Below are 13,627 nucleotides of genomic sequence, written 5' to 3' on the forward strand. Positions count from 1 at the left end.
ATATATTACTTAATAGAATTAGAAAAGGAATCATTCATGGGACAATCAAAAAAATTTATTTTTAGTTCAAAGGGATATTAAGGAGCCAGTAAAAAAAATTTTTTGCTTCAGGGGGCTATTCAAATTTTTCAGGGGGCTCGAGCCTCTGCTAGTAACGCCACTGGCTGCTATTAGATAATTCTTTTGTTTTATGATTTATAAATTTAAAAAAAAAACAAAGAGTTTGACCTGTCTCCCAAATTCCTTTCTTTCCTAAAAATGCAAAATAAAAACTTTTTTTGAACTTATTTTGTTGAATTTATAAGCTTTTTGCGGATTTTATGATTACGAGCATAGAAAACATAAAGAAAAAAATATTGTAATTCAATATAGAATTTAAACTATAGCTCTTTAAGATATTAGAGCATCGGATGTATTCACTTCCCGAAGATATGAGGTAAAATATTTCAAATATGGGTAAATAACTATATCTACATTTCAATATTTTGTTTTTATTATATTTAGATTTTTTTAAAGCCTGCATTTTCTCATTTTAAAAAACAGATTTAGTTGCAACATTAGTCAAGATGAAGTTTTGGGTTCATATTTTATCAAAAATGTTCAAAAATCGTTTTCAAAAAAAAAATTGAACGATATTTACACCTGTCTTAAAATTTTGATATTGATAAATTAGCGGAGGTTAGGCCATTTTTTAGATAATATTTGTCGAAATCTGCAAAATTTGGGATATTCTAAGAAAATTAAAGCCTGGATAAACAAATGCTCCCCTATTATGGAAACCAAACCATAAAGATCTCCATACGAGAATAATCAGTAAAAATTTGGGTTTTTTTCATCATGTTTATATCCATGCAAACTAGTCCTCTTGGTGAAAGAATACCGATAAAAATTAACAGGTGTTATTTCTAACGCTCAAGAGCATGCAATATTACTACCAAATTTACGCAGAATGCTAGGAGAAATGGCTTAGGTTGTACATCAACAACCCGCTTTAAATCGAATCAAAAAATGTTCGTTGGATAAATATATATTAAAATAAAAAGTTGTAGAGATCTTATAAAATTTTTATCGGTAGAAAGATGCTCAATTTGAGTTTAATTTTTTAAAATGACCTGATTAAGATTTTAGCCAGAGGAGTATTATATTATATACCTTGAGTCATTTTTAATTTATATAAGAAATCAATGGAAAAACGAATAGAAATTATAGTAAGTTCAAAAGTTCATGGCTAAATTATCTAGAATTCTAAAGTAGGTATTCCAAACATTATGCAATACTATCCGGTAAAATCAGATATTTAAATTCAAAAATAAGCTCTAAAAGAATGATATAAAGTTGAAAAAATAACACATTGCCGGAAAAAATTTATAGCCGCTAATATATATATATAGATAAATCTTCTTTAATTAATACATATTTTTTACTATTTTTATTTTACAGGTAAAATGTTAATATTTCTGACTTTTTTTTTCTATTATTTCCATTTATGATCATTTTATTATATAAAAATGGATGTGTCTTTGAATCAAAATGATTATCAATTTTTTAAAATTATCTAGGTATCCAATTAATAATAAAAAGTAAATAAACCCATGCAGTTAAAAGAGAATTTTTTTAAAACAACATATGTTAAATGAGGAATTAGGATCCCATATTAAATTTTACAAATATTAATTAAACTCGTAATTCCTAGATATAAAAACTATTTCATCATTTTGAAGATTAAAAATAAATACGATAAATAAGTTAGTGAAAAAATATAATAGTATTAGGCCAATAATTTTTTTTTTCATCATATAAAACATAATTTCCTATTTTTTATAAACTTTTATATTTTCATGAATTATATGGGGTTATTTTTAATATTTACTTCATTTTGTAATTTATCAATTTATTCTTCCAAAAAAAATTAAAAAACTTTTACATGAGATTTTATATCATTTTATTTTATAAAATATATATTCATATTCTGGTGTAAATTAAACCTCTATTTTTGTTATATATATATATATAAATAAAATTTTTAATAATGCTCCATCTTGCGGAGATTTTCTTATTACTTTATTTTCTTTTTATTTATTATTATTATAAAGATTGTTTAATAATATAATTAATTTTTTATATTGATTTATATTTTTTAATTATTAAACAATAGTGTTAATATATTCCATTTAAGTTAATTTGATTGTGTAATAGGCAGTCAGCCTTAAATTTGTGTAGTATTGGTATTATTAGTTTCTGAAGACTTATAAGTAGCATTACGTTGCTGTTAAATTATTACCGATATATTTTCTTTATCGTGAATTAATAGTAATCTTATATTTTATTTTTCGATCTTATTATAAAAATAGAATAGTTGAAAGTAGTCTACATTACATTACAGTTAAATTTATTCTCGTTAATTATAAAAAGTTTGTTTTTTCTTTTAACAAAATAAATCGGATGATAGTTTTGTTTTTTTTATATATATTATTATTTTCTTTATTTTTTTTGTAAATTTAAATACTATTATTTATGAATTACAAATAATTTTTCTATAGTCAAACTTTCAAATTTCAATTATTCTTTGTCTATCGTCAAAATTCTCGTAACTTTTCTCAAAAGATTAATTACTTTCTTCTATCAATTTTTATATATACAATAGATTTACAAACTCTTTTCTCTTGTATGATTTATGGTTTAATTCTATTATTATTCAAATTTAGTGTTGTTGAAAGCCGTCTCAAACTTGATATTATATATCGTTGTAATAATATCTAAAACTGATATTAATTGACGAAATAGTGTAAAAAACTTGAAAATCTATTATATTGTTGTAATAAAGCTGTCGAAAAAAATTGTTATGATAAATCGAATTCTATTTTATATAGTGAAATCTTGATAATATATATTGTCGAAATCTGAAAATCTATTATATTGTTGTAATAAAGCTGTCGTAAAAATTGTTATGATAAATCGTGATATAAAGTTGTCTGAAAAACTCTATTTTATATAGTGAAATTTGATAATATATATTGTCGAAATCTTGTTTTATAAATCATTAAATAAATTTATTCTATTATCTAAAGTTGTTTGAATCTAGTTACTAAAAATTGTTTTTCTAATTTTTTTAATTACTAAATAAATTTACTAACATATTACAATGAACAATTTTTCTGGTTCTCTAAGAGTTATATCGTTAAATGCTAGATCCTTGAATAATAATAAATTTGCTCAACTAAGAATAATTTTAGACACCCTAGCGGTTGATATAACTTGTATACAAGAAACACATTGGTTAGATACATGTAAACTAAATTGCAAAGGCTACCTCCTCTTTAATTCGGGCGAAACAGAAAAAAACTGGTGTGGAGTTTGTATATTGGTCAAAAAGAATCTATCGGGCTATATTTCAAAATTCGAGGGCGTAAATAGTAGGTTATGTAATATAAAAATAAATACGAGATGTAAAACCCTAAATATTGTAAATATTTATATATCGGTGAATTATACTGAAAAACAACCCTTCTTCATTTTTCTTGACGAATATCTAAATAAATTTCCGAAACGTGAAAACTTACTAATAGCTGGTGATTTTAATGCGAAAGTAGGAAGAATCGATATAAAGAATCATATTTCCCTTGGTTCAGGAGCGCTAAATATTAAATCTGATGTTGGAGGAAAACTACTATTAAAGCTCTGTCATAAGTTAGATTTTCGAATAGCTAATACTTTCTTCGAACATTCTGATAAAAGAGAGGTATACACTTATTTTAGCCCAACATACAATACCTTAATGACTATTTTATTTGTAATAGGTCGACTATGAGTTGGATTAAAAATATTAAAGTTCTTCATCAGGTTTTATTTAACTCTGACCATAAAATTATAGATTGCTCTATGGTAATAGACCCAAAGATATGGCATATGAGGAAGAAAAGATATGAGGAAGAAAAGAAATGGAAAGTCACGTATGAAACGTCTCAAATTAGATATCAAAGCATGAAATGATCATAATATCAAAACAGAATATATAAAACAAATCAGAAATAATTCTCATAAATTTATCGATCTAACTAACAACTTGTCCTCGGACACACTATGTGAAAATACCCGTGACATTTTTATTAAAGCTGCATCCAATTCCTTACCAACCAAGATGAATTATCCGGACTGGATTTCAATAGAATCTAAAAATCTTACAAATCTAGTGGGGAGTGGTCATTATAGGAGAAACAGAGCTATGTATATCCTAAACGATATAAGTCATAAACTCAGAAGAGATAAAAGGAAATTCCTTGAGGATCGTGCCACAGAGATAAGTAATTCATTCAATGCAAATGATTCATATAAAGCTTTCAAATTATTGAAATCCTTCACTTCTTTCAAAAAAGAGCAATTTTTTAAACTTAGTCACAACTCAAAAGAAATTACAGATCCAGAGATACAAATGAAAATATGGGTTTCACATTACTCTAAAGTCTTTAATAGTAATCAACCCTCCTCTGTATCAAATAACCAAATAGTAATATCTCCCATCGATCAAAATCCATCTACCTCAAGTTTCTGGCCTCCAAATCTGTTAAACCTTGTCCCGTTCAAAATTCTTCTATCTCAAATCTGTTGTTAACTCTACGAATAACTTAATATTAGAATCTCCCATTGACCAAAATCCATCTACCTCAAACTTCTGGCCTCCTCAGGTACAATTACACCAGGGCCCTCCTCAATGTCTTCCGAACAATGCCTTTCCGTTCAAAACTCTTCTTCCTATAATCTCTCGCCATCAAAATTATTACATTTACCAAACCAAGGTGTTTCCTCCATTCATCATGGTCCATCCTCTTTGAACCTCTGGCCCCCGCAATTAATTCTCCCACAAGATAATATTACTCATAATACTACATCTTCATCTACATATTCTTCCCTCTCTACCTTATTCCCAAATACAAATAGAATCATAGATCCTATTAAGAGTATAATAAATATAATAAAGAAACTAAAAAATCACAAGGCGTGTGGACAAGATAATATTCGTAGTGAATATTTAAAAACTGACCCTATATTATCCGCCGAAATTCTATTCCCAATCATATCGAGAGTATGGAAGGAAGGGACCTGCCCTAGTGATTGGCTATCGGCTACCCTAATTAATTTTCCAAAAACTAAGTACCCTCAAGCTCTAGAGGATTGGAGAGGAATTTGACTGAATTCTATAATATATAAGATATTCACTAACATTATCCTAAATCGCCTCAGATTATGGGGATTCAATAGTTTCATTTAGGAAGGGACATAATGCTCTTGAAGCTAGTCTCAATCTAAAGATACAAATAGAGAAATCTATTATACGGAAAAGGCAATTAATAATTATAGCTCTTGATTTTAGGAAAGCTTTTGATACGATTATCCAAGATAGTTTATGGAAAGCTTTTGATACGATTATCCAAGATAGTTTATGGAAAGCTTTAGAAGAAGTTAATACGCCAACTTCTTTGGTAAAAATATTAAAAAATATCTATAATGATTACTCGATTCAAATTATCCATGCAGGTCATAAATCAACGAAAATTCCAGTTAAGATAGGTCTAAAACAGGGATGTGTCCTTTCTCCTCTTCTTTTTAATTTTATTATAAATTATATCATAAAGAGAGTGACTAAACAATATTTGGCTCAGATTCCTATTGGGAAATTTAATATTCTTGCATTTGCTGATGATCTTTGCATTATGGGAGATTCTGTATCACACCTTTAATTGCTAGTGGATATGGTGATCCAAGCTGCAGGTTTTTTTGGTTTAAAAATAAATTTTGATAAAACTAAGTTGATGACATCAGTTTACTCCCCTTCAAATATGAATCTAACGATACAAGGGAGGAAAATAGTAGAAGTTCAACAATTAAAATATCTAGGAGTGATACTGGATAGAAAAGGAAATACTAAACTAGACTTAATAGCTAAATTAAATAAATTCGATTTAAAATTCTAATATTCCCCTCTTTAATCTATGGTATAGAAACCTGGAAAGATACTAAACAAGAAAGTAAAAAGATGCGAACTTTCGTTAACAAATGTCTTAGCTATATAACCAACATTCTATCCTTATAATACTTTGAATTATAATCTTTGGTCCAGATGCGACATCCTCCCTATATATAGACTATGTGAATATAGAAAAATTGAAATATTAGGGCACATTCTCAGACAAGCCCCAAACAACTTAGTATATCAAGCCCTTTTTATTACCCCTTTGGATGAGTCATCTCTCAAACAAAAAGAGTTGATAACTGAGGAAAAAGAGGGAAGAAAATAGGCTATGACTCAAGTGCAAGAAGGAGTTCGGAGATTGGTACAAAGTTATCAGGAATTTTCAACGAAGACTTAGGATGCCTCAGAGATTATGAAGTAGACATTAAGTTAAAAGAAGGTTTTCTTCCAAAATTCTGTGCTTTACGACGGATACCGTTTGAATGGAGGAAGGAAATGGAACTGGAGTTGGATCAATGGGTACAAAGAGGAATTGTTTGTCCTGTGGAATACAGTGAGTGGGCAACTCCACTAGTGCCCGTGAAGATAGCCAATGTTCGAGTCACGTTAAATCCATGGGTTGTAAAGGTCAAATATCCGTTGCCAAGGATTGAAGAAATACTGGCTAGTTTAAAAGGAAGCGTTAATTTTTCAAAACTGGATTTCTCTAATACATATCTGCAACTACGGGTAAGACCGGAAGTAAAGAATATTTCGATACAATATCAACCTTGCTGCGCATGAGCTTGAGATAAAACGCCTCACAGAAGATATACTCAATCTTAAATTTGGAGACCTATCTTGGTTACAAGCTACCTTACCAACAAAATTCGGCGACATTATAAGGTCACCTTCCCTACTTTCCGTTAATGCGTTCATATCCTCTCGCCTGTCATGCAAGCCCATTATACACACAGTAAAAAAACATCCTGGCTCCTTGCTTCTGCAGCAAATTGATCTCTGGAAATCTCTCTCAATAGTCGATCATCCTTCATCAGTACTACAGAATAACTAGGATAACCATTTAGTTGGCAACTCCGTTGCATACCTTATATTGAGGAGCCAACCCGTGGACTATTCTTTATTCTTTCCATTTCCGCAAAAAGGGGTACGAATTTCTCGAGGCTTTCCTCAAGGAACCTTGACCAGCTACTATGCAATGATGAGATTCGTCACGACATCGGTCTTAGACTTAATTGCAGGGATCCAAACCGAAACGAATATCGGTTCGGTTCGGGTTCAGGCTCAGATAAAAATAAAGGTTCAAGGTTCAGGTTCGGTTCGTAAAAAATTAAAATATCGGTTCGGTTCGAACCTCTAAAAACCGGTTTGAACACTTTTGTATTCAAACCTACATTCGAATTATGTATAGGGAAAATATTTTTTTATTTTATCATTAATTTAAAAAATACATGTATAAAACCTACATTTTTATTAATTGCACATTATAAAATAAAATTTAATTTATAAATATAAATATAAATATAAAAATAAATATTAATGATTAATTTTAATATGAACAATATTTTACTTTTTTTTACTTAAATTTTTTTTATTTAGCCACACAATTAATATATTTTCAAAATTCATCCCACTCAAATTACATCTATAAGGATATAGTATAAATATAATTGTTGAAAAACATCTTTCCATAGTCCACACTAACTCGGGTAGCCGGCACTGCCAATATTATATCAGATTTGATATGTGATTTATAATAATATTTTGGATTTAATTTTTCTCTAAGCATTATAATTTATAAGCTTAGAGGTAAATGTTGTGAAATGACTATTTACTAAAGTTTACAAAAATTATGATCGACACTTATCAATCAAACGTGATTGATGATAATCTTTAAAATAATTAGAATATAATTGAAATTTTTTCATTATACTAATAATAACTTACATATTATTTTATAAGCATAAAATCATGAGACTCGAACCGGTTCAGAGGTATTTTAGCAGTTCTGTTTAAGTTCGGCTAGAATTTTTTAGCGGTTTAGGTTCGGTTCAGGTTCGATAAAAATATCGGTTTTTAGCGGTTTAACGGTTCGGTTCAGGTTTGGTTTGGATCCCTGCTTTATTGTAATATGGTAATACCCTATCACTGTACCCTCTGTCAAACATCAGTCAACTCCAGAGGTCGTCTTTCTTTGCACTAATAGGCAGATTCATTAGGCATTCAAAATGCAATAATACTATTGTCAAAGCCTTAAAATCTTCCTTCCATAAACCCTCGAACCTACTGGCCTTTATAACTCCGATGGTAATCGACCTGATAATTCTACCATGATTACTTGAAAGAGAGGGGAATTTCTAACCTGGGATTTCTCATGCATGGATCCTCTTGCCCCTTCCAATATAAATAGAGACACTCTACTAAATGCCGAGACGAATAAACTCGCCAAATATTCGCCATAACTTCCTGCCAACTACACATTCCTACCACTAATCGCCACGACTCTATTATCATTCGGCTCTCATGCCCTGGCCTTCTTTAAAGAGCAGGGAAACGAATCTCTGCTAGAACCGAGGATCCCATCGAGGGATTCTACCTACGGCAAAGGTTAGCCCTAAATATAATAAAATGTAGCTATCTCAGCTTTATACTTACTCTCAATCACCGAAACCCCCTAATTGAACATCTAACGCATAAGATATACTCAGGCTATTTTGCTCTCAATCATAGCGTTGACGTTGAAAGGGAACTTGGATCTTTAACAACAACAAAAATTAATGACTTTATATACTAATATTATGCTTTTTTCCCCTGTAATTGTAAAAATTATAACTTATTTCGTAATTTTGTAATCATTTTTGACTTTATAGTCCCATATATATATATAATAATTTTTTACTAATATAGGTAACCTTATATTTTTTATAAATTGACCATAAATATATATTGAAGAAATAAAAATAGATTAAATAATTTTATTAAAAATACTACATAAATTTCTATTATAAGAATTGTAGAAAAAAATTTTTGCTGATCCATATGCCTGAACTGAAAATTAAATTATTAATTCTTCAGTTCTGACATCTCAACTTGTGGTTTACTATTTTGCTTAACGATGATTGACAGGACACCTGTTAAGGTTTTCGAAATTCATCAGGTTCATTAAGTTTATATTCAAATATTGCCCAGCAAAAATGATTCCTGAAACAGATTACATGATAAAAAATAAAATCTTCAATATAAAGTCTCGCAAAGGACGTATTATGAAGATCGTTAAAGAACATTATCTGCGTGATGATATATTTTGCGGCTCAGAACTTTGCCAAACTTGTGTCATGACTGCTAAAACGAGAAAGTTAAAAAAATTTATAGAATGTGTGAATCTAATTCAAGCTCCTATTCACTATATAATTCCTGACACAAATATATTCCTACATCAAATGCATCTATTTGAAAATGATATTTATGAAAATATGATTGTTTTGCAAACTGTCTTGGAAGAAATAAAATCTAAAAATTATTCTATATTCAAAAGAATTTGTGAACTTATTTTAAATCCTGAAAGAAATGTTTTTTCTTTTGCGAATGAACATCACATTGACACATATTGTGAATCAAAATATGGTGAAACAATTAATGATAGAAATGACAGAGCTATAAGAGTTGCCACAAATTGGTATAACAAACATTTGGAAAATTTTAAGATAATATCTATACTGATAACAAATGATATTAAAAACAAACAATTAGCTATAAGTGAAGGATTAAAATCTATGGATTTAAAAGATTATATTCAAACTTATTACAAAAATAAAGATGAAATGATTGATAAAATGTTTTCAGTTGTATCTAAAGAAGATTTACACAAAGATATTTATGATGAAAATAATCAAATAACCTTTCCTGAACATTTACCAACATTTGAGGTAGAAAATGGAATTAAATCAGGAAAATATCATAAAGGAACATTCATGATGAGTAGAAATAATTACCTAGAAGCAGATGTATCCTTATTTAATATAGATCAAGATCTAATATTTATAAAAGGACTGAAAAATATGAATAGAGCGGTTCACCAAGATATTGTAGCAATAGAAATAATGCCTGAGAGCTTGTGGGTCAAACCTTCTGATTTGTTGTTAGAAAATGAAAATGAGATAGATAATGATGATATCATTTTACCAAAGGATACTAATTCTATCAATGATTTATCAAAAACTGTATCAACTAAAAATAAGCCACGTAAGACAGGGATAGTGGTCAGTATTTTGAAAAGAAAGTGGCGTCCATATACTGGTTTTGTCATTTTGCCTTATAGGAAAGACACGCTACAATCCACATCCTCAAATTGGTATACGTTCGTTCCAACGGAGAGCAGGATTCCCAGGATCAGAATTCAATTGAGCAAATCCACTCTTGAATCTTTCCTAATCTCTGATCAATCCTTCAACTTGGTAAGTGAAGATAACACAGACCAAAGGAAAAGCAAACTCTTAGTGGTTCATATCGATTCTTGGCCACCACATTCTAGATATCCCAAGGGACACTACGTGAAGACATTGGGCAATATAGGTGATAAAGAAAGTCAAAATGAGGCCCTTCTAATTGAGCATGACATCAAGAATTATGAATATCCTCTCAAAGCTCTCAAATGTTTACCTCAACCTAATTGGAAAATTTCTGATCAAGATATCAAAGAAAGAGTAGACCTAAGGACAAGTAGGTTGATATTCAGCATAGATCCACCAGGGTGCACAGATGTTGATGACGCCTTACATTGCTATCTCCTTCCGAATAACCATTTGGAAGTGGGTGTTCATATAGCAGATGTGACTCATTTTGTTGAATTGAACAAGGATCTAGACCTAGAAGCACGAGATAGGGCCACCACTGTTTACCTCGTGGATAAGAGGATTGAAATGTTGCCCACCCTTTTGAGTTCCGATATCTGCTCATTGCTTGCTAACCGAGATAGATTAGCCTTTTCTGTTATTTGGGAAATAGAAGCGGAGACAGGTCATATAATTAAAATGAATTTTAGTAAAAGCCTTATTCGGTCTAGCGCCAAGTTGACTTATGAAGAGGCGCAAAATATTTTGAATTTGTATAGTAGTGTGTACCACTTGAAAGAAAATGCTAATCATAATCATGATGACAATCAATCAGCCACAAAATGGCGGCAGGAATGTTTGGCTAATTTGAGCTTTAATGATGATGAAACCTTAAATGACCAGAGTGATTTGTTGGCTAATATTGGCAAATCTATCTATCTCTTGCATAACCTGGCTAAGATATTGAAGCAGAAACGCTTGGATAAAGGAGCTCTTATATTGTCATCTTCAGAGATGAAGTTCTTGATGGATTCAGAAACTAACGAACCGGTAACTCTCTCTCCTAAGCAAAATTTTGAAACGAACTCCTTAGTGGAAGAAATGATGTTGTTAGCAAATATAACTGTAGCCACAAAGATACACTCTACTCTCGGCCAGTGCGCGGTATTAAGGAGACATCAATCTCCTCCCCTCTCCAATTTCGATCCGTTAATTCGAGCTGCCAATACTTTAAACATTAAACTGGATATAGACAACGGTAAAGCATTAGCTATGTCATTAGACAAAGCTGAGACGCAAGAGGAGTTTTTTTCACAGAGCAAGCTTAAAAAGATAGAAGAACACGATGATCCTAGCAATTCTGAACCTGAAATACTAATTACACCCTCAACCACACCTTATCTGATAACTTTACTCAGAGTTTTGACCGCAAGATGCATGATGGAAGCTCTTTACTTTTGTAGCGGTACTCTCAGTCACAGTGAATTCTTTCATTATGGATTAGCCACAGAAATTTACACTCATTTTACTTCGCCTATTAGACGGTACGCAGATATCATGGTTCATAGATTATTAGCCGTTTGCATAGGTTATCAAGAAATAGACCCCCAAATGCAAGACAAAAATTTTATTCAAAACATCTGCAACCATTTGAACACGAGAAACAGAAATTCAAGGAATGCCCAAAGAGCTTCGGTAGAATTGCAAATTCAATTATATTTCAAGGATAAAGTGATAGACGACGAAGCTTACATTATAGGTGTACGTAAGAACGCCATAAGAGTTTTGGTTCCTAAATATGGTATAGAAGGTTCTATCTACCTCAAATCCACCGTTCAAAATGCTGAAGAAATACTCAACAGACTTAAATACGATGAACAAGAATCTACCTTGACTTACTCTCACAACGATTATAAGATTAGTACGCTTAGATGTTTTGACAAGGTTCAAGTAAGGATGGGCCTAATAACCAATTTTTACCCATCAAATCAATCTCATTTATCTTCTCTTCCGAATAATAATAAACTCACCATTAGGCTCATAAAACCTCACATTCCAGGCTTCGAAACTTACGACTATTTGAGATCGTCAAACGTTATCCAAAATGTTGATTCCGAGGGCACTACGGATAAAATTTCTAATAAAAAAATGAAGATATAATTGTGAAAATGGCGATATCAAAATATACGAAACATGAAATTGTTTGAATAAATATTGATTGTCAATCATATGTTATAAAGATAAATATATATAATAACTGTAAAATAAAAACTAATTTTAATTTCGTGTAGTGGTTTGACTGTATATAATAAATATTTGTCTGAGAATTCTCAAACTTATGATAATAATATTTATTTGTAATCATTCCTTAAATTTGACAAAAAAAAATAGTGATAATAGCTCAAGCTCAAATTAAAGGGGAATTTTTTAATTGGGTGAAATATGTTGTTGAAGTAAGGTATGATTAAATGTTAGAAAGATGGGTTAAATAAAGGCTCGAGAGATATCTATTAAGATCAGATACAATAAAAATAATCTTTTTTATGATATGCCATGTGATTATGAGTAGTAAATGGGATTTCCGTGAGTTGCACTACAGTGTTGTTAAACCCTACTTTTTTCAAAAAGGTAGCGCGCTATTAGCTACTTTTTACGTTACTTTAGAATTTTTTAATACTTTTTTTTAAACATAATTCTATTACCACAAATGAAAAAAATATTTGTATATTATAATTTATTTATTTTTTATTGCATTTTGCATTTCAATAATATTAACATTATACTGTCATCCCCAAGGCAAGAGCGACGAGCAGAAAGTAATTTTAGCAATAAATTTCTTTAATTTTGTTAAGTGGGGTGGGATGCTATCTATTCCTCTTTAGAAGTACAAACGCCTCTTATTCCGATCCATATTTTCTAAAGACATCAATGCCATTGTCTTACCTTTTCGGCGGAGGTCTACACCTAACGTGTCGATTGAAAGGACCGCTTCGTTATTTAATTGGAATCTTTGATTTCTGGAACATTTTTTCAAGCCTGGCAGATCTCACAGGTTATCGCCATTTTGTCTTATGGGGAAGGGGCTTTCATCAGCCTTACCTGGACTTCTTCACTCTTCCGCCAACGTTGTGATTGTAGGAATAGTTAAGAAAGAAAAAAAAGATTTTACGACAACTGATGTTCATTGCATAATATCAGACTGGGGAAAATATATTCTCCCATAATTTAAGTCAAACAAATGATTTATCTAATTTTTCTTAAGTGCCATGTAATTAGGATACTCTTTAGCCAATTCTCTAAATAATTTCACTTATTATTTATTAATCGA

General features: G+C 30.4%; 1 protein-coding gene across 1 annotated transcript; it reads left to right on the top strand.

The window, feature by feature from the left end:
* The first annotated feature begins 9,117 nt into the window (after positions 1-9,117).
* On the top strand, positions 9,118-12,555 carry LOC135922524 (exosome complex exonuclease RRP44-like). The gene has a single exon (XM_065456893.1). The coding sequence runs from the start codon at positions 9,163-9,165 to the stop codon at positions 12,457-12,459; it is 3,297 nt and encodes a 1,098-aa protein (XP_065312965.1). The 5' UTR covers positions 9,118-9,162; the 3' UTR covers positions 12,460-12,555.
* The last annotated feature ends 1,072 nt before the right edge of the window (positions 12,556-13,627 follow it).

Source organism: Gordionus sp. m RMFG-2023, chromosome 1, assembly GCF_954871325.1.
Source record: "Gordionus sp. m RMFG-2023 chromosome 1, tfGorSpeb1-WG-v2, whole genome shotgun sequence".
Taxonomy (NCBI): domain Eukaryota; kingdom Metazoa; phylum Nematomorpha; class Gordioida; order Chordodea; family Parachordodidae; genus Gordionus; species Gordionus sp. m RMFG-2023.